This window comes from Anomalospiza imberbis, chromosome 5 (genome assembly GCF_031753505.1).
Source record: "Anomalospiza imberbis isolate Cuckoo-Finch-1a 21T00152 chromosome 5, ASM3175350v1, whole genome shotgun sequence".
NCBI classification, from domain to species: Eukaryota; Metazoa; Chordata; class Aves; order Passeriformes; family Viduidae; genus Anomalospiza; species Anomalospiza imberbis.
Genome location: NC_089685.1, coordinates 46,614,667 through 46,637,284, shown reverse-complemented (window position 1 = coordinate 46,637,284; position 22,618 = coordinate 46,614,667). Strand labels below are relative to the sequence as shown.

General features: G+C 41.8%; 1 protein-coding gene across 9 annotated transcripts in view; it reads left to right on the top strand.

The window, feature by feature from the left end:
* The window catches only part of PRR5 (proline rich 5), a 132,858-nt gene that overhangs the window by 67,557 nt on the left and 42,683 nt on the right, over positions 1-22,618 (top strand). For 5 of the 9 annotated variants that reach the window (XM_068190554.1, XM_068190557.1, XM_068190555.1 and 2 more), the window contains exons 2-3: positions 4,079-4,217; positions 15,804-15,917. In XM_068190554.1, the coding sequence (XP_068046655.1) occupies positions 15,814-15,917 (104 nt within the window). In that variant the 5' untranslated portion in view covers positions 4,079-4,217; positions 15,804-15,813. Of the gene's footprint in view, positions 1-4,078; positions 4,218-15,657; positions 15,728-15,786; positions 15,918-22,618 lie in introns of those variants that run through there. The other 4 variants (XM_068190560.1, XM_068190558.1, XM_068190561.1 and 1 more) reach the window with 4 other exon arrangements.

The following is a 22,618-nucleotide window of genomic DNA, read 5'->3' as shown; positions in this document are numbered from 1 at the left end:
ACAAATGGGCAGCCTGTATACCAAGGCACTAATACCTCAAAGGTGAATTTAACTTTGAATTATGCACACTATGAATAGTATTTTCTAGTCTTTTCCTGCTGAAATTGTTCAATATTTTTCTATGTTTTTAATTAAGGCAGAGTTAAGACTGTGCAGAAAGATTTTAAAATCTCACTCTATAAAGACACTTATGAATTTGAGGAACATTGCCATCACGATTTTTTTTTATCTGTTTTGTTAAATTGTAGCTCACCCCTTGAAAAATGTGATACTCTTCTACCTCCAGGATTAAATTCACAGCCTGCTTACAGTGTGAAAATGCTGGCAGTTGCATTTGGAAGCTTCACTTGCGAGGTGTTTTCACTTAGCTGAATATGAATTCAGCTTGGGGTGCTGTGAAAGGCAGTTCACTTGGTGCTCTATGCAAAGTGGAGCATCACCGCTCTCACCCATGTAGGCAGCTGGCAGGGATCTGTGCATCATTGTTCCTGTGATCAGTTAGTCCTCAATGTTTCAGAGTCAGTCTATGGGAAGTGAAGAATGAGAGATTCTAAATATGAATTCCTGGAGCTGTGAGTGTGAAGAGAGCTTTCAAGTAGGAGCCTTGAGTATTGAAAAAGTGATAGTCTGAGATAAGATGGGGGATATATTGATGCTTTTAGACCGTATTAATCCTGTAATCAGCCCCTTAAATTTTCATTTTTGTTTTTAGTACATTCTAGCTTTCTCTTTGTCTCCAGAGTTAAATGTGACATTTTCTAATGCTGATCTTTTAAGAGTAGCACAAAGAATTTTCAGGAGAATTATTTCCTTTAGGTTTTGATCTTCATTAGTTTATGTCCTCAGAGATATAAAAGCAGACTAAGTGTAACTAATGCAAAAGAAAAGAAAGTCAGAATACATGCAACAAAATACATGCAACAGAATCAGGCTGCCAGGAGTAACATTTTGGTTTTGAAGAAATTCACAAACAACATCATTAAGCACACTATACATTTTCCTCCTCTGCCTCACATGTAGCATTTACCTGGAAATTGTACTGCCCTGTGGCTCAGAGCAGTTTGAGATGAGTCTGGATTTTGTGACAGCTTTACAGTCCAAAAACCTCTGGAGTCATGTTTCTTTCCATGCTGGTCAGGAGGTCTCTAAAGCTCCAGCCTGACGGTAATTTTGGGTCATTAGCAGGGATTCTTCTGAGAGCCTCGAGTTGCTGCTATCCCTGGAGTGGGAAAGTAGGCCAGCAGTGTGTGTTCTGAAATTCCGCTTCTGGGAAATGCTTGGTTTAAGGGATAGTATCAATACTTGATGACAAATGAAATCTTCATTTGCTTTATCTGCCAAAGACTGCACCAGTTGCTCCGCTGGAAAAAGGAATATGTAATTACAGTCTCCTGAAACTTCTATGCAACAGCATCATGAGTTGGGTTTTTCTAGGCATTCTCTTTTTCTTCTGAACCTATAAGTAGTTTAGATATACTGAATGTTAGATAAAGGCAAGATAAATGTATTTCAACAAATTAAAAAAAAATCCCAAACCATACTTCATCCTTGTATTGATGGAATAGCTGAGCTTTAATCATCAATGTTAGGTCAGTTTAAGTAAAGAAGGCAGTGGAATTTTATTCTGAAATGGCCCCCTTAAATCCTAAAGAGTAGCATTATGATATAGGTTTATTATGCTGGCTGATCAAATTATCACTGATTATAGGCAAAATGGAGGATTTTTTTTTTAATCTGCTAGCATAGAAATGTCAAAGCAAGTTCTCCAAGCAAAACACAATTTTCATACCCATAAACACTTCATTTTTTGAGAACCAATTACCTAATATTGTGCTTTCTGTTGATAATATCTGTCAGAAATCAGGAGGTGTGTTCTGCCAATCGATGGGGGCGATTTAAAGGACACAGACACCAATGGAAAGAATGGTCTTATTTTACTGCGAATTTTAAGGCAACACAAAAGTAAAATGATACATCCAGTAAAACTGCAGGCTTGGCTTTAGCAACAAGCAAAAGTGAGAAAGGTAATGCACCTAATCATTACTATACAAGAGAAAGGATAGTGATTGAGAGAGATACATCACCAATTGCCTAAATACTCCACCATCATCCAGAGCCCACAGTCCCTGGGGAGCCCTGTTTCACAGCGAGGTCCAGGAGAGCCCTTCCTGGCAATTGGGAAAATCCTACACAGTGCTTCCACCCACAGTGGTGAGGTCTCCAAATTCACCCCAAAAGCGGGTCCAGCGTTTATAGGCGCAGAGCAGCAAGTCCAAGTGGCCTGATGGTATTCTATCACAGAAACTCCTGGATCTGATGGCACACTTCCCAGTCAGGAGGGACCAGGGCTTGGCCAGGGCCCTTGCCTTGGCTGGGAGGGTTTCCCATAAAATACCCTACAACCAAGTCTCTGTTCATGTCAGTTGGGAAAGATTCTTAAAATGCTAGATTTCTTGCAGAGAACTACACAAGGTTATGTGAAAGTTTCTAAAGCAGTCAGTTTGGTGTTAAACAGATAGCATCAGCGTCTCAGTCATGTATTTTTAGCTAAATAATACTGATGGTGTCAGCCACATCTTGCCCATCTTTTAAGTCAGCTCTGGCTGAGGCCTGCTGCTCGGGCCTCAGCACATCAACGGAATTTCTCATAAAATTAGAGCAGTTTTTCATACACTCCTGCAATGTCCAGCTGTGTCCACAGGAACTGTTGTTGCTCTGGGTGACGATGTTTGTACCTTGTGGTTTTGCACCACGGTCCCTCGTGTCGGTTTTGTTGATGTGTTATCTCCCGCATGCTGCTGAGAGGTTGCTTTCCCGACCTTGGCCCAGGTGCTCAGGACACCAGTCCAGGGCTCTGCAGCCTCCAAGCTGAGAGTGATTTCTCCAGTCCTGCAGCCCTCTGCTGAGCTGCTGTGTTTGTGCTCCTGAAGGCATTGCAGGCAAAATGCACTGACCTTGCCCAACACTCTGACTTAAGCTAACACCTCTAAGATCTCCTAAAATAAAGGGTAACAGAATGAAGCTGATACTCGTGAAGCAGACAAAGGGGGAATATAAGGGGATTGTTTTGTTCTCTCAAGTGCAGCAAAGATTAACTTTAAAATGCATATTTTTAAACACATGCAGTCACATCCTTTGAAAGTAAGTATGAAATGTCACAAAACAAAAGCCAGAGTGATTTATACCCTGGATGAACTAAACCAAAAAGGACATATACATATTTTTTGTTAAATTTAGCAGTGTGTTAGAGTTGGTACTAAATACTATGCAAAGTGCAAGGCATGAAGAACTGTACTGAGAATGTGGATGCATGTGAATACTACTGTGTATCTGTGTGTATGGTGTATGTATGTATGTATGTGCATGTATATATATACATATATATGTATGTATGTGTGTATATATACACACACACACGTCTATTATTTTCCTAATAGTGTTCTATATTTATTGGCCAGTTATTTGCAAAAATAATCTTTAAATTATGAAGGTGTTTATGTTGGAGTTAGAAATGACATAATTCTTAATTCTGTGCTTCACCTATTTATCCGCTCTGGGGTTGTTAACTGTGTTAATAGTCACCTCAGAGGGACACTTCAAGACCAGCCCAGGGCAGGCAGTGATATTGTACCCATCATTTGAAGCCCTAAAGAAAGAATTCCCAGTACTTCTAAATGATGCATTTAAATCTTACTTGGGCCTTCCAGGACATCTACTCTCCAAAGCTGATTGCTGTAGATCATGCAGCATATTTCAAACCTTTTTCTGTCACCTCCTTAATGTTGGGACACAGAACTGTTTGCACTGTCTGTGCCCATGGAAGCTTTCTTGCCCTCTTTAGAGGTAAGTGTAGCTTTTAATGTTGGTGCCAGTGAATTGCTCTCCATGAAGAAAATAAAACAGAAACGGGAAATATGCAAGAAGAAATATTTGAGTCAGCAGTGAGGTAGAGCAGCACTGGCTATTGTGCTTATTTTACTTATGTGTGTATCAATATGGGTTTATTAGTGCACTCTTGAAATATATTGTAGAATAGCAATATTTACAATACTGCTCTTTTGTTCATCTTTTGTTGCAGAGGTGACTTTTTTGCAAGGGCCTGACTTTTTTCAACCAGTTTGTATTGCCTGTCAATAATTTTCATGTTGACTCTCGGAAACCTGCTGCAGAGTCTTCCCTGTTTACTATTCAGTGCTGTTTTCATCTTCCTTTAGCAGGTAAGCACATGTTTCTTCAATACTAATTCCAACTGGAAAATGTTTCCAAATTCAGACACCTGGAGAGTTCATTTTGTTGGACTCCATAAGGTTAAAATCTCTCCTCCAAAATTTCTGCCGCAGGAAAATACCTGAATAATAGTGCAGTACTTTGGAGTCCTTAGCATCAGTGCATGTCAGTCTGCATCCATCTAGCTTTAATGCAACGCAAAAAATGCTATGCATGAACTTTCAGTTGGGAATCTATTTAGAGCTGAATTAGGATTGTGAGCGAGCAATATAGAAAATTGCTTGAATTGTTGCTGCCTGAGAGGAACCTCTAAATAACTTTATGTCCTTGAGGAAAAAAGCCCTGAAGAGGAGAGCCAGAGTGGGTGATGGAAAAGCTGGGGTGTCACCCCCCGACAGTGCCCTCATGCTGAACAAGAGCATTCAGCTACTGATCACCAAGATCACAGCCAGTGTTGCAGAAATAGATTTAGCTGCCCTGGCTGGCTGTGCACTAAAGCAACAAGGGATTCTCAAATGACCCATATATGATTGATTTATTTATATATGGGTGTGGCAAGAAGGGACACTGAACAGCTGAGCTGTAGCAATGTCTTACACAGCTGCAGCTTTTCTGCAGGGGGGCCTGGCCAAACTCTTAATACTCATTGTTAGAATTGGATTTGTTTGAGATTCAAGGTTTTTAGAAGAAAAAAATTTTTAATGACTTGTTGAAATCACTTTTGTTAAATGCTAGTCATCAAAGGAGAGTGTGTATGGTGGTGTGCAAGTGCATTTATGTGAAGAGAAAGTAAATGTGCTTACTCTGTCTTTGATGTTGTTCTGTTTTCCTTTTAACATTATCATTACACTTAGGAACTCTTGGTTTTTTTGAAACAACTTAGAAATTTTCCCAGAAAACAGTTGTCCATTTCCTCCTGCAAAAAAATTTTCTTTCTGCACGTATGCAGATTTATTTACTTTATCACTAAACTGCAGAATCTAACCTCTGCCATGGCTTCGGGTTTTTTACTTTGTTTTTCAAGGAATGGAGTCTTTTCTAAAGGGTGTTTCTTAAGGAATGAGGTCTTTCCTAAAGAGTTGGCTCTTGAAAACTTTTATTTCAATTTCCTTGGTAGTAATGCATGCTTTCTTCCCAGTCTGTGTGGCGTGGGAATGGTGGGAATTCCTGTTCTGTGGGACTTTATTGCAGTGATAGCTGCATTTTCCTACGGTGTTACTTGGTCTCATCCCAGGCTGCAGGAGTAAATGGTCCCCTATAAACTGCAGTTTGCCAGAGCCTTGCTTGGCTCTAATCATAGTCACAGTGTCGTGTTGGAAGGGACCTTAAGGGTCATCTTGTTCCAATCTCCCTGCCATGGGCAGGACCACATTCCACTAGAGCAGGTTGCTCCAAGCCGTGTCCAGCCTGGCCTTGAACACTTCCAGGGATGTGTGCAAGGTTGAAGCCTAGAGCAGAATTTATCTTGTGCTATAAACTGGGCACAGATGTTTCAAACTAAGGGGAAAATAAGCCCACTCATTTTTACTTGTGCTGCACTTCTTGTCCCTTAGGATTTTGAGGGTGCTGTTTAGGTACTGCCATTCTGGATTCCCTGACACGTGAGTTAAGGATGTCAGTAGCAGAGAGGGGATATTGTACAATGGGAACTTAACAGTCCCAAGTCATGAGGAGTATGGGCATCACTTTTCTCTTCAGGAGTTATTCATCTGGAAATGGTGAGGGAAGAATTACTCAGGCAGGAAATCCCTGCTATCTCTGCCTGCATTATTTCAAGCATACCCAGAAAATTTCTGCTTCTGAACTTTACAACCCTCCCTAAAACAAATACCCACATCTGCTCTTAGGTAAATTAACAGTCTACCAATTAATCTGCTACTAAACATGAGTTCTGTCAGCTGCAACTCCAAATACTCCTAGGAAGATTCAGCCACTGCCAGCAGAACTAAAAGCTGCTTTCATGCTTCACTGGAATATTTTAAACATTCACTGTGTACAACCCGTCTTTGGTTTGTTCATTGTAAAACTTTTTATTCTTGGTATTCTGAATAACTCAGAATAAATAGAGACACGTGTAAGCCCTCTGTTCTTAGTGCAGCATTTGCAAACTAACCTATTATACACTGTTTATAGATTGCCATGTAATGTGTAACCTTACTGTGATGGACAGTCAGATCAGAGTTCCCACCGTGCGAGGAGACATGATTAAACATTATGCCTTGAGCAACTTACCAGCACCTTGACAGAGTGTTTGCTGACTGGAAATATCAACATCTTATGAAAAATCACTGCCTTCCCACTGCAAACCCAGTATTTTATAACCACTTGGGTTTCTTTATTTGCAAAAATACATTACTTGGCTGGCAATATAGTAAACTTTTAGCAATGCTTACAGTTTTATTGTATTCAAATTTCATTTTCCAATGTATTTTTATAGTCACAAGTATTACTTGCTCTTCATTGTGGTATGCTATAATCTAAAGATCTTAGGAGTATGGCTGTACTGTAACAGGGCCATAGAAAACAGGCATTGAGGGCTTCAGGCCCCCATTAGTTTACATCTGCAGGCCACAGCCTTAGTAAATGCTTGTACATAGGTAGTATATGTACATAGGTTTGTACGTTACTTTCTGGTTGTGTCCTGTGTTATTTCATGGAAATGTCACAGGTTTCAAATCCAGCATATGCAGAAGCACTGGCATGTCAGTGCCAATCAGGAATGGCAAAGTGACACATTTGCTGTCCTCATGAGGAGACAGAAGTCAGTAGGAGAGAGTTGAGATAATAAAGGAGATTAGAAGGGTTTACTGTGTCACAGCAGAGGAACACTCATTATTATAGTAATTAGGATTATGGGAAATTCCTGGCAAAATTGTGATTCTTTGTTTGCTCCCCTTTTCACCTCCTCCAAATACAGAGAAGAGAATCTGGCACTATTTTCATTTACTGTTCCATTATTGTTCTCTGCTGGAGGGTGTAACTGTGAGCTGAAGTCTTCCTAAAATTTCATTTGATTCCCTAGCCAGAAGGTGTTCTTAGCCAGTCTTTCTGTTGAGGCTGTCTCATGAAAGCCTTTGTCCTTCCCCTCTCAATCTCTCAATGCCTCTCAGCAGCAGATTCTCCTAGAAATACTAATTTAATATCTCCCAACTTGAAATACAAGCTGAGCTTGTACCAGTGATAGCTCTCGAAGATTTCTTCATCCAGGGTCAGAGCAAGTACTTGAGGAAATTAAATATTTGTTAATTGGATGTCAGATTATTTGCACTTGTATTATGATCAATCAGGCAAAAAAAAATCTTGGGGATGACATTCATGTCGTCTAATTTTAGGTGTGTACAGCTTGGAATATCATGTCCATATACGAACTACTCATATTATAATATCTTTATAGCCAGTGGAGAGAACAGGCACATATCCAGCATGACCTTCCTCACCAGACTGAAATAACCTTTAAAGGATGCATTGCACCCTGAATATGCCCAGTTTTCTCCAGCAGTTACAGAATGAGATCTGAATTTTCCTGTACTTTTCTAGTATCTAGAGCTGAATGAGCTTAAAAAAAAATGGAAGACCAAACTGGAACGACAGAACTTTATCTCAAGAGTGTCTTAAATGCATCTTCCAGTTCTGTCCTCCCAGGCCACTACACTGCTGTTGCTGTGGTCATGAGTGTCTTGTCTCTCTTCATAGCTCTTATGGAGAATTTATCAAAAGGAAGAAAGTAATTCAAACTGTTTCCAGTTTTCATCCTTTTACTTATTTGCCATCTCACGAATACAGGCAGTAGTAAAGTGTAGGTACAAGCAAAATATTCTATCTATAGATCCACCTGTTAATACTATGTGAAATAATTCTACCATATAACAGCTTAAGTCTTACTTTTATTACATTGAATTTTGCAGTAATAAAGAAAGGTAAAAGTAGTACCTTTGATTCCTCTTCCATTTTCTCCAGGGGGACAGGTCACATCACTGAGGTCTGAATAATCCTTCAAAAGTTAAATGATGAGGATTACATTCCACCTGTGTGGTAACTCAGATGTTGATATCATGTTGTGTCCAATTGAAGACTGAGACTGGCTAATGAGCTGCAGTGACAGTGAAGAGTTCTTCCATATCGTGCTGTGGAGTCTAAAAATTCCATCACTCTGCCCTTTGAGATAAATTATTTCCCAGAGCATACTGAGAAAACACTCAGAATGTGATACATACTTGAGAGGTCATAGTACTGGACTTGTTGACCTGGTGAAATGAAGATTTAAAGGTACAAGTGTAAAATAATCTGTGTAATTAAGGCTTTTTATACTCTAGCTTTTTCCACTGCCCAATATGTCAGTCTGAAGGGACAGTCTCATCATGAGAAAGTGTGAAGGATATGTGTGTGAAGGATGGAAAAAAGTCCCCATTTTTAAGTTCCTATGAAAGTTCCATCGCACTAAGTGCTGCAGAGTCCAAGTGCACAGATAGGTACTGCAATTTTGGATTGTCTTTTCAATCTCTCTGGCAATTTTTCCATTCAGAAAGATATCCTTGTGAGACAAAGGGAGAATGATGAATTTTCTGAAAGAATCCATTTGTATTGAACACTAGGCTTTTGTTGATTCTTGCAGGACTACAGGATTTGTTCCAAAGAGCTATATAGTACCATGCAAATAACAGCAGTGTAATACCACCAGAGTCAAAGATTCCCCAAGTTTGCAGAGCTGGCTTGTGCATTGCTCAGGTCTGAAGTAACTTTCCTGACTTGGGTACAGGAGGGGACAGTAATCTTAAGGCACAGTTCATGTTTCTAGCCATTCTCAGAGAGAACATTGCACAAGCAATATCCTGGCTTTGAGAGAAAGACAGGATATTACTTGTAACTAACAGCTGCCCACCAGTGCAGTTCATTAGAAACTCAGTGAGTTGCTGCAGTGGGTTCTTTATCTTGGTGACCTTCCAAGGCAATCACAGCCTTCTTGGAAGACCTTGAATCAGAAATATTTAGATATAAGAAAAATAGCACTGTGCAGCACATGCTTCTTATCTCTCAGGGTTCACAGATTTGGAAGGCATGGTACCATGTATAACTGTAGAAGACAGCACTGAGATACTGTAGCTGCTGCATTAAGGTCATGGTGTTCTGGGAGCCAATTAAAATTATGCAAGATGGCAATTTAGGAAAGTATTGACATAGAGCTCAGGAAGGCAAAAAATCATGTGTATTATGAGCTCATTTAGTTTGTAAGATTAATTTTCCACTATCTCATGATCTTGTAATAAGAGCACAAAGTATTTTAAATGTTTTATTTACTTATTGATCAGAACTCTTGAGACCTTGCTTTCTAAATCAAAATTTAAGATTTGACTTCTGTTTAAATGCAAAGTTGTGAGCTTGTCTTGGAGTAATCACTGGTTACAATGGGTTGTTATTTCACTGAGTGGCCAACAGTAATACCTGAAACAGGTACATTTGGCACTCAGAACCCCATCTCCTTTCCTAGGGGCATGTAAGTGGAAGGAGGTAATGCCACAGGTCATATAATCCAGAACATTGGTCCTTACTTCCTCCAGCAGAACCATTGCATTTTTTTGGACCACTGTCTTTAATTCCCAGAACCTTTACAGAGATAATTAGGAGCAATACTACATGCCAGGAGAATTGATTTATCATGGAAAGCTTGATATTTTGGATGGGGGTGTAAAAGGCCTATTCCTGTCCTAATTCTCTCCTAGTGCCTTTATCCTGAAGAGCAAGACAAAAAAGATTTAGCTGTCTACTCTATTTCAAGAACTGCTTGTATTGCTGTGCTCTGTAAAACCAAAAACTGCTGACAAAGAGGGTGGGATTTCATGGATGCTTTCAGCAGTTATTGCTCTATTCACAACCTGTGTTAGATTATGCTGGGGACTGGGGTCTATATCTGAGTTCAGGACCCTGTTTTGTTGGCTGCAGAACAGTGTGAATCCCCAAAGTGAAAAGGGTAAAGAAAAGCTCACAGTCCAACCAGGTGAACTGAAGCCTTGATTCCCTGAGAGCCATCTGAAGAGTGGTTTGCAACTATTGTGTTAGTACCAACTATTTTCATTTCCCTTTATATTTAAAAACTGCCTGAGAAAGCATTAGCTAGCCAAGAGAGACAAAAAACTAAGAGGGAGTACAAAAGCAAAGGGTGAAGGAGAAGCAGGAAGGAAACAAGGTGAGGAGCTCAATGTACAGGTAATAAATGTCATCCATCAGCAGACTGTGGAAAGAAAATAGAATTGGATGGTTGCTGCAGTCTGGATGGTTCTTTGCTCAGATGCAGGCCTCTCTGCTGAGAAAATCTCCTAGGCACACTCAGGCTGCTCTGCCTCACACTGAAAAACTTGTGGAAGGGAAGGTCCAGGAAGTAGGCCCTGTTTGTCTGCAGGTTGCCATGGCATGGATGGCCATGTTTGATAGAAGCCAGTGTTATCTCTGAGGCAGGCAGTGGTGCTGCAGCAGCTGTGGGCTGTCTGAAGGTCAGGTCTGAAGCTTTCCAGGGTGGACTATTACCTGCAGAAGTAGCAACATGGGCAGAGCATCCCTTTCTAGCCCTAGTCGAAGCGCTCTTCTTGGGTGTCACGTTGTGATTGCTTAGGGAGGAGATACTGTCACAAGCATTTCTTTGTCACAACCTAAAAGACAGATACCATGTGTGAATCCCACATGGAGGTGAAGGGGCAGAAAGCCCTACTCTGTCCAGAGGAAGGCAGCTGTGGTCATGCAGACATGGTTGGTCACAGGATGCAGAAGTACAGGAGGTGTTCCAAAGGTTGGGAAGATGTCCAAGTAAGGCCAGGTCCTCTCTTACAAATCAGTGCTTGGCTGTGGTGAGGGCAGAAATAAGATAAAGGACTAGCATAACCAAGGGTGTCCTAGGACTAACCTCAATAAACAAAAAGGCATCCTTAAGAATGCCTTTATCTCCAGAGGTTGCGGAGAGTCAGTGGGATGGAGGAGGAAGGGTGTAAATAGACCCTGTTTAGTTTCATACTTTCTTTACTCTCTTTATTCTTTGTTTTCTGATGATAAAGGAGCTTTATGTAGATACTATAGCAAAGGAATTGATGAATAATAAGGTTTACAACTTCATTTCCTCCTGGCTCTTTTTATTTTTTCCTGATGATTGTATCTCCTTCCTTTCTGCCTCAGCCCTCATCTGCTGGCGTGGCAGGATGTGCTGTGCCTTTAAGAAGGCTGCACTGCTCTGTCAGAAGACTAATTCCTGAGCTTTGGCATGTGTCAAGGCATGCCCTAAGTTTTGTGGTGTAGTTCATGAAAAACTAAAATGCATTTTTCTAGGGAGATTTTTAACTCCTTTCTGCCACAGAGACACTTTACCATTCTCTTCTTTGGTTGCAAAGTGTACACCACTCAGCATCACTATAGGAAGTTCTGGTCTCTTCTCCAAAAGAGATTGGGAGATGAAGTGAAGTAGTAGGCTGCTTTTTTCTTTTCCAATTAAAATTTTTATTTATTGAGTTGTTTTGTTTCATGGCAAAGCTCTGAATGGTGAATAAAACTGAGATGGCGAATTCTCTTACTGTTTATATCTTCCCACAATACCATTGCAGTGCTCATCTGTTGTTGCAGTAGCAGAGTGGTGTAGTCTAAAACATGCTGACTCATAGCAGTCACAGGTTTATTATGAATTTCATATATTGTGAATTTTTTAATGTTTCCCATTGAGAACATTACTTTTTGCTTCTTTTTCCCTCTCGTCATGATCAAAAAGAAACTTGGAAGTAGACAGTACAATTAAACTGTAAAAAATAACATTAGTAAATAAAATGTATGGTTCTTTCTTTTTCTTCTATTTTTTTCAGCAAATCTCATTCTTTTGAAACCAAGTGTATGCTTGGGGATGACTGCCCAGATTTTGTTTTGTAATGTTTTCTAGGCACAGCAATACAGTCTTTAAACCACAGGTCCCAGTCAGAATGTTGCAGACATAACTGACATATCTGGAGGTAACAGTGGAGTAACCCTTGTGATTTTAAAAGCAGTGTTTAATACTAGGTCCTGGATCTATATGTTAACAAAATTTTTTAGTAAAAGCATAAACCCTCTTCAATTTCCAGCCTGTATTTATCTACCTATATATTGTCTTAGGCCTTGAGATAGAAGTAAGTCCAGGTAAGCAGAAATTCCCCTATGGCTCTGGCACTCTGGTGCCTCTGGGACTTGCTGTGCAGTCACTCGCAGGATGTGGGCCCCACAGATCAAAGAATTCTTTCTATTAGAGACAGGCCTGTTTTTACACGGAGAAATGTTGGAGGGGAAGAGAAGGAGCTAGGGCTGGCAGTGCCTTCCTCACTGATGTGATTGTGCAGCTCTGGTTAAACTACTTAAGCTATGAGCTGCAGGTTTTGTATGAGCAAAATAGTGGTAGTACCACGTACAGCATGCTGGGTTTAAATGAATTAACCTACCAGTACTTTACTGTCTCAGCTCTGTGATTGTGCTGAGTACAGTTGTTCTGTTTAAGAAGCTTGTAGTGCTCCTTATTGAGCCTTTGGGAGGTCTCCCCCCAGTCCCCAGTCTCCCCTGCCTCCCAGGAAGTCCGACAGTGCCCTCATCCCTCTCCGTGGCCAGTGGCGAGCAATCTGTGCTGCGGAGCTGCTCTGGAAGCAGTGCTCTACTGTATTGAGAGCTCTTCCGCAGGGGCTGCAGAAGCGCAGCTCAGCACAAGCCCTTCCCAGGAGTTCTCTCCCCCTGGCTTCCCGGGCCCCAGAAATCCCCAGCTGCCTATTCCCTGCAGGATCCACTCGTTCCTCTGCTGGAGTGGGAAACACAGGTCCAGGATCTCCTGATGTCTCTGCCACCTGCTTGTGGGGTGGCCTGGGCAAGTCACACCACCTCTCTCTTTACTCGTAATGCTGAAGTGCAGATTTTATCTTCTCCCTTCATACCCAAGAGCTGCTTAGGTCAAGTTAATGAATGACATGAAGTCAAGCATGTCTGTGGACTCACAGCATGGTATAAATATGAAGTATTACTCTGCAATTATGGGTGGAGGTAGCCCTTGTTGAAAATTATTTTAGATAAAATAAATTTATTTTATCATTTATTTATTTTATCATAAATCAACATTTGGTCAGGTGAAATCATAAAAAGGAGAAAGGAGTGTAGAGAAAGCCTGTCTCCTGTTAAAAATTTTACAGGAGATTGAAATGCTGGCTCACCTGTGTTTTTGTGCATGGATTGACTCTGAGTTTAGTACTGCTTACTGAGATTGATGGGGTGGCATATAAATAGAGTGACTTCTACAGGTGTAGTAAGTATTTCACCATACAGCTGGAATCAAAGAGTTAAAAAATCCAAAGATCTAATCCAGTATAATAACATTTTGCAAAACCTTTCAAATTCACAGCAAGTGAGAAGCAGAAAAGCAACTGAGCTAGGTGGAAAATGAAATTAGAGGGAATTACATTGCCCCTTGTTTGTCTAACTAGTTGTTTCACTTAACAGGGCAGACAAGCATTTTATCTGAGCCCTTAGCAGAAGCTTAGGTTGAGTTGTGTTCCCCTGCTCTCCCCAGCCATATTGTCCACAGAAAAGGAGTGCCCTTCATCCCATTTGGATAAAGAAGTGTTCTGCTGGAGCTGTGTTTGCTCCCTCATTTGTATGCTGTAGAAGATGTCTCATCCCTTAAAATAAGGATATATATATATATATATATATAGATAGATAGATAGATATAGATATATATATATATAGTTGTATTTGTTTTCCTTTTGCTGCCATATGCATAATAGATTGTTGTTTGTTTGAAGGATTTAAACATCTAGAAGAGACTGGGAATAGTAATGTCTTTGTCCATAGGTTAGTTGTGGGGCTGCAGGTCCCTTCCAAAGTGAAATGTTATATGCCATCTACTGTGGTGCTTGTTTGTATACTTTCGAATTTTGTTGTGGGAAGGGCAATTAATACAATGCTAATTCAAGCAGCTGGATAAAACAACTATGGCTAAAACTGGCACAAGGTAAAAATAGATTTATTTCTCTAAGTAGTTCTGCAATTGGTTCCCATGGAGCTAACACCAAATACAAATTTTGGAAGTAAATATTTATATGAAATAAACTTACCTGACCTCGGTTGAATAGTGAGAGGAATTGGTGTTTTACTAAAACACGTCAGTATATGATGCACATGGGGCAGAGCTCTCTGTGAGAAATTGAGTTTCCCTGTAATGTAAGCTTTGTCTTGTTATTTGGACACCAACAAATCTGGTTATAGCCTGAATCTAGACAATAGGCTATTACAGATGAAAAGAGTAAGTAGAAAACAGGAAGAAAACAAAACAAACAAAAAAAAAAAAACCAAACAAAAAAAAAAAAGAAAAAAAAAAGGATAGGTTCTTCTATTGCAGCCCCTTTGCACTGAGTGTGAGGTTACTCTGCAAGGAGCCTTTGTGGCTTTTACCAGAGTATTTGCAGATCAGTGCTGTAGTGACGACAGAAGAGCTGTTCTTACGTTCTGGCTCAGTCTGTTGCAAACTATCCCAGAAGACTGCCAAGTACTCCTGGATTTAAAACAGAACTGCAAGTGAGTGACAGTGAATTAAGCATGGGGTGGAGTCTTGCAGCAGCATATCCTTCAGCTCCACCACCGCAGTCAGAGAGAGATTTTTCCTTTGAAGATAAGACACATGGGGCTTTTGTAGAAACTTAGTATGCCCCAAGTTGTGCAGCTGTTACTGCAATTTAAAAATAAAACAAAACCAATAAAAGGCAGAGAAAGGCAAAACATCTGGTTCTTCTGTGCGCCACCAAAAATTCCTCCCAATGCTAAACCCCAGACCATTGCTTTCATTCCCCAGTTATATTGCTTGCGAGTCCTTTGTGTGAGGCTTTGAGCCAGAGCAGCCTCTGAGGGTGTGGATGTGGATGTATGAGTGAGAGTGCGAGTATTCAATGTTGTAACGTGGCAGGGCACGGGCAGTTTATGAAACTTCACAATAAAGTCTCAGTGCGTCAGTGCTGGTTACTTAGGTTTGGTGTTCTGGTTTTTTTTTTTCCTGTCTGTTGCCCTCCAGTTTTGTTTCCATTTATGAGTGCAGGAAGAGGGGGGGAGAGGTTGGGAAATGCTGCTGCAAGACCCGCCCCCCTGCACCCCCAGGCTGCTGAGGGAGCCAAGCAGTTCCTATGACAGGTGAAGCACCGCAGCGCTGAGCGAGATTCCTGGGACATGGTGCCCGGGGCCACGGCGAAGGGAAACCTTCACACTTGGGGCTGCTGTGGTTACAAGGGGCCCCTTCAATGTGCTGTAGCAGCAGCCAGAAGTTTGACTTATTTTTTGAAAGGACTGGAGAAATTATTAACCACAGTTGATGACGTCAGAGTTGATCTGATTAAAGGTTTGTTTTCTTGCTGGCAGAGGTGTGCTCCGTAGAGACTGGTTCTCTCTTCTTTTTTTTTTAAGTTTCTTTTTTGAACAGCAGACGGAGGGAACTGCTCGCACTGCTGCTGCTGCCGCTGCTCCAGCTGCGTGTGTATGTGTGTAAACAGGATGGTGTATCTGTAGCTGCCACACGCAAACACACATTTGACCATGAGGACTCTTCGCAGGTTGAAGTTCATGAGTTCACCCAGCCTCAGTGATCTGGGCAAGAGAGAGCAGGCAGCCTTGGATGAGCGGGGGACCCAGCAGCGCCGGGCCTGCTCCAACGCTACCTGGAACAGGTAAGGTCTCGTGCTCTGCTGGCTCCTGGCAGTCTTCCCGTGCTCCTGCCGTGGGATTGACGTGCAAGTGGCTGCTCTGTGAGCTGCAGGCTGGGCTGCCTGGCTCCCACCTCAGCAGGCTCACAGGCTGTCTTGGTGCACGCACTGGAGCTCCCACTCAGATAAACACAGGAGTGCCTTTTTTCCCCGTGCTCTTAATCTTTCTCTGAAGGCTCATAACAAAGAGGCGTCCCTGCCTTCCCTTCAGCCTTTGTGACAGACAACAACTTGTTTCATAGGGTCCAGCTACAAATGTATCTTTGTGTCTATCTAGATATTCTCATTCAAGGTTTATTTGGCTTAGATTATTTATTTTTAAATTACATGTGCACAGCTATTAAAATACATACTTTTTATCTGCCTATCTATGTTGCTGGTAGTTGATATAGTTATGACAAACTCTACTAAGTTTACTCATGTTAGTACAAATAGATGTGTGCATGTGGGTATGTACACATGCAAGCACCTGCACTTTGGACAGGGAAAATAAGCCCTGATTGTTTGTTTTATTGTATTTATACATTTTAATTCTATGGCTGTTTTACATGAAAACCTATGCAAACATTATGTTGTGAATGTATCAATTAGCTCAGCTATTCAGAAAGCATCTTAATGTCCATTTTGGTGACAATCTTAAAAGATGAATCTAAGTCTCTGAACCATTAGGAATTAAATTCTTAGGTCATTTTTGAAAATGAAATATCACCTCCTGGATCACAGCTTGGAAAGTGTGATCTTTAGTATTTTATAATTGTATGGTGGTACAACTGTAGGAAGAAAAATACCAGTGAACTACAGACACATTTGCTAAAATTCTGAGAAAAATAAAATATATAAAATGTTATATCTTCTGTCCTTCTCACCACTCGATTTGTGGTTTCATGTCTGTATTAAGAATTAGTTGTTGAATGCCAAGAGTGTGCTAAACTCTGAAACTGTGCTGATCACAGAAGAGACTGAGTTTCTTTTCAAATATCATGCTGTTTGTATGACCCTGAGTTGTACCTGATGTGCAGATGGATGGTGGTGGTAGTTAAAGGATAGATTGGGCCATCTTGAGTTGTGCCAGTTGGGACTTTATATGACCAGTAGCCCTAAGGGAAGCAGCGGGGAGTAAGACTCCTGGGAGGGGATCAAGGTGATGGAATAGAGTCCCTAGAGCCTTTCTGTGATGGTGTGCTGACAGCTTTTGTTGGCACAGGTTAGTTTTTCCAGGTTTTGCATGTTGGGAGGGAGCTATGGAGGCCAATGTGAATGGAGAGCAGGTCAGGCACCTGGCTTGCTGGGAGGCAGAGAGTTCCAGGCTTGGGGCTGCTGATACTCAAACTAGAGGATTTTCCTAGTTGAGATGAGTTTGCTAGCAAGCGAGAGTTTATAACTTTTCATTTCAACAGGACAGGTATAGCTCTGGCCAAAAGTGCTTGGAGCTCAATGAGCTGGACATCTGCACATTTCATCCAACACAACTGTCCCATTGCCTGTTCCTTGACTAGGTGTCCATGAGTCATACTGTCACTTCTTTGCATGAACTCAGACCTAACCGTGCTTTCCACCCCTGGGCTGGCTTTTCCCAGTGAGTGGGTTGCCAGGCTGTCCTTTTGATGTCATGCTCCCCTGAAACACCTGAGAGCACTAGTGGGGTAGTGCTGCAGGTGCAGGTCAAGTGGGCATCGTGTGCCTGTGTTCACAGCTGCCCAGAGCTGTGGCAGGTACTGCAGATATGAGCTGGTTACACTGCATGGGCAAAGGGAAGGTCCTTGATTTCTTATTACACAGGGCAAGGCTTTCTTCGGAGTGAAAGAGTGAGGGTAATTCTTCTTTCAGGCTCAGAAAGACTTGTATCATCTGTTGCTGTTAAGAAAGTCAGATATTCTACAGGCTGTAAAACTGGGTCTTTATCCTGAGGAAGGTCAGGTCTTAAATGATACGCAATTAGATAGATTAAGAAATTATCTGTTGTACCTTCTGCCTATAAACCAGTGCATGCCCATCCTGACATATATAGCAGGGTCTAGTCCTGAGGGAATCTGTGTTCCTCTCTCCTGGGGACACTAATGTTCCTGGACATCTAAAGTGTGACTCACCAGAAATCTGGTCTGGCTTTTTAAAATTTTGGGCTGTGGAATTTCTTTATTTTTCTCCTGCAAAATTGAAACAACCCAACATAGGACACTTTGCATACTTTGGTTTACAGGAATATTTTTCCTTCCAAATGAAATGATTGCTTGTGTTGTTTCATTCTGTGTAAGCATAAGAGCTTGCTGATCAAGGAAGTCAAGATGCACCAGCAGACCTCTCCCCTCTCACCAAGGCTGGCTATTCTATATTTAAATGTCTGCTGTTTTCTTGCCTAATGTTAGCAGCTGTGCCTGGGTGTGGCATGTGTGTATCTGCTTTTCAAAGAAGCTTTGAATGAAGTTTGTGAGAACTGAAGTGGGGAGAGTTGAAGCGCACCACGCGGCAGGTTCGGCCCCACACAAACAGGCTGATCCCACGCTGAAAGGCAGATCTTTGAGGCAGAGCAAGGATGCTGCCCCTGGCCATGCCAGGGACTGAAAAGCTGAAGTGCTGCTTGTGGGGCCTTTTGCAGGACAGCAGCTCTGTCACTGCGGGCATTTTCAGAGGAGGGGGTGGATGCATGGCTGCCCTTCTGCACTTGTTCTGTGTGTGCCCACTGTGGTCCAGTGATGTCCCCTCTGCCACCTCTGCCCCCTTCACACCAGTCTCAGCTCAGGCTGAATACTCATGCCTGAGAATTCTTTCTGCGTTAAGACACCAGAGGAGGGCAACCTGAAGGAGCCAAATTCAGCCTATTGGGGGAATGTAGCACTGCGGTAGCAAGGAAGTAACTTCCTCCCTGAGGACTTCCCTTCACGTCTGAACTAAAATGCAGTGAAACTTCTCAGCACTGTGACATCAAAGGGAAATTGGTGCCAAGCTGCTGCCTGCTATTAGGCAAATGAGACATTATATCATGGCTTTTTCAGAGCTTGCTTTCCCATGGACCCCAGATCTGTGCAGCAAAACACTGACAGTGCAGTTAACTAGCAACCAATGGCAACACCGCGGAACAATATACTTCATTACAGCTCACAGAATTTCCATTGGATTAAAATAGTTCAGATTTTTTCACTAGCACTGTATTCAGTTCTTGTTCTCCCCCCAAGCCCCCATTTCTGCTTCAGGCAAAAAGTGAGGGCTGAATGCTGACTAAACCAATTGGACTGAGGAACCCAGGGGTTTTAATCTTGAGCTCACAAGTCAGGGGGCCCACTCAGGCCCATAAATAAATAAAATCCATGGATAAATAAAATCCATGGCAGGGTTTTCATTCTGACTGAGCCAGCACAGACTGCCTAATCAGGAGCTGCTACTGAGTTGTGCTCTGGGAAAGCCTCTAGTCAAAGGCTCTTAGACTCTCTTTGATGTAAGAAAATATGGAAAATTCACAGAGACATGAAGGTGTAGGAGATAGCAAAGAAAAGGTGAAGAAAACAGGTAAGTTGCTTGTGACATTAGTGAGATCAGCAGTAAATCCGAGGAGACATACCATATCTGAAAGGATTTTATGGCCTGGGCTAATTTTTTACAGGGTTGTAGGAAGCAAAACAACTTGCTATAAAATAACTTTTACAGCCATGAAAACCATATTTCATCTCCTAATTTAAGATTAGTGTTTATTCAGATCACAGGAAGACTTTTCTAGTGGAGAAGATATTCCAGATCAGCATATTTTTCTCTTTCTTCCATTATTAAGCTTTTATTTAGAAGTATTTTAAAATATTTCTGCCTGTCTGAGGATCACCTTTTTTTCCCCTGACCCTTTATTTGAAGCCCTCTGTGTTTGGCACTCTGTATGCTTGGGGAGCAGACAGAATCTCACTGTAGGGTGGGAGGGAGAACAGGGCTAGTGAAAGAGACTTCCCACTGGCCCAGCCACCACTGCTCCTCATGGAGCATTTTCCAGCCATGACTACAGGAACAGAAGGTGGTGGTAGTAATAGGGAATTGCTGCTCTCAGTAGCCCTCCAGAATAACTTAGACTTCCTTGAATGCAGGAAACCAGTCGTCTTCATCCTATAGTCTGTAGAGATACTGACTCTTAGTAACACCTCTGGGAAGTCCTCTCACCTGTCTGTCTCCATTTCTTGATGTGTAAGAGCAGTGTTCATAGTTGGTGAGGTGAGTGAACCAATGCCTCCAAACTCTTTGAAGAGGGAGTTTTCCAGAGCAGCTTATTTTCACTTGTATGACCAAGTGCTTAATTGCAGGCTATCCCTCTTTGCAGGTTGCTTTACTTTGGGTAGAAGTTCCAGGAACATAAGTAAACTAGTATCTGCGGGCTTATGTTGGAAGGGTCAAGGCCTCATGGAAAGCTGGTGGAGTTGCAGCTGGACTGAAGCTGTGCTGAAATTTGGCTCTTCCCAATTGGATTAAACTAATTCAGAAAAATCACGTTTTGCTCTAGAACAAGGGTGTCTTCAAGAAGGTTTTGATGCAAGTATATCAGGTTAATTATTGTTAATTAGCTGTTCATGTAACTGTGCAGAAGAAATTTGCCCTAACTAATTTAGTCCCTTTTGAAAGTGAATATACTGTGTTTTAACTGCCTGGTAGTCAGAGAATGTGATTATTCACACAGCATTGTTTTTTCTTCTGGACTTCACCTGGAGCTCTGGGAAGGGCAGAATTTGCAAACACTACATAAAAATCACAGCAATGTTTTCACCTATGATGTTTGCACACAAAGGCAGTGGTTGCTTTAGAGAACTAAAATTATCTGTGTGATGTTTATGGGATATTGACACTGGCCATTCCTGCTGCTTTGCCAGGAAATGCCAGGCTGGGAGGGTCGTGGCCACAGTTGAAACACACAGAAGATCAGGACTTAAAAAGACTTGCAAATACAGCTTTGGAGTTGTTCCTCATCTCTGTGGCCAAACTGATTCTGACCTGGCAGAAAACTGTTTTAATCGCGATAGTTTTTCCTTCTTGGCTTCCAGATGTCAGTAAAAGAACAGTTATGGGTGGTACTGGAGGGAGCCAGCCTCCCACCACAGTGGTGTCTGGATGGACAAATAGCAACTCAGGAGAAATGTATGTTTTGGTGGTATTGAGCTCTGTAGGCAGTAGCCTATAATAGATTGATACTATGCAAAAATTAGAATAATCCACCCCACCATGCCCACCTTGACCCTGCCCCTGTTGGGCTGGCTGGGGATGCCATCAGCAAGCATCCAGCTCTGTGCTCCAGGGATTTACACCTTCCAGTTCCCTTCATGGTGAAGCTAGTGGTGGGGAAAGTCTGTGCTGTGTGTGCTGGAGCTGCCATTCACCATGTTTTGGTCAGCTGGAGCCATCTCGTCCTCTGGAGGTTCAGTCAAATGAGGAATGAGTTGTCTTTTGAAAGAGATGAAGTTTCTTAGGCTGCTGAGTTGATTTTTGTGGCTGTGAGTGCTGCCTTGGTTGCTGGTAATTTTCTTTGGCAATCTCTAGCTACCGTGAGATGGGTAAGTACAATGGCTACTAATGGGTTAGATGGATGGCTCATTGCTGGAGCCATCTGACATTTTGTTGTCATTGTCTAAAGGCAGCCCCCAAAAAACCTGCTCTTCAGTTATCACAGCCTGATTTCCCCTTCTCCAGAGAGCCTGCTCTGTGCAGTTTTTTGGGTTCTATTGGACTCTTTTTTGTTTCCTGCAGTACCATGTTCCTGTGCACACATTTACACAAAAAGCAAATACAGAGAAGGTGTTCACAGTAATATTAGTACATGAGGGCACACATTATTAACTCTCATGTTATAAAAGAGTTACAGAAGGGAGTTTACAAGGCATTTTCAGTTCACGTTAACTACTGCAATATAAGTTTAATTATGTACATCACTGACTTAAGCCTGGTTGCAGGCACAGGTAAAGTGATCCACCCGCCTCAAGCATCTTTCAGGACTTCTATGTGTAAGCAACAGCTCAGATTTTCTTTACACCAAAAGGTTGAACCATTCTGACCAATTCTTTTTAAGCAATCACTTGTTATAGATACCCATTGATTTAATGAAGGTCTGGGTTTGGTTTTTTCATTAGCTTAAGGTAACTAAGAAGATTTAAGCAAACTTCATTATCTTTATACCAACTGAGGCCACCAACAGCATCCCATATAACCTGCAGGCAGGGGGCTATATCCTGCACCCTCCATACAAGCACTGCTGCCTGTGATGGGAAGGAAAGGCAGGTGGTCAAGTTAATGAGGCCAAGACTTGTTTTCCAGACAAGGATATTGTCCCTCACTGCAAGGGAGATCCCAGGCAGATTAAAAGTTCACTGCTAGGATGTTTTATGTAGATGCTGTTCTACTATACAGACAACAAGTTTAATGCTCACAACCTGTCCCCTTTAATTCTGGTTAAGAAAGCTTTCTCTCTCTTATTTCTTTGAGGAATAATAATGGACCTGTTAAGCTGGAGAGAGAAGACCTCTTCCCTCATTTAGAAAGGGGTGCCAGAGGGAAAGAGAGAGAGCACGTTGCCTTTTAGGAGAGATATTTCTTTCCTGCAGAAGTCTGGCAGGGAACATTGCAAAGTTCCTTTCTGAATCAGAAGAGCGTGAAAAGACTGTTTTATTCACTACATTGATCTTATTTCCCATATTACTCATAATATTAAA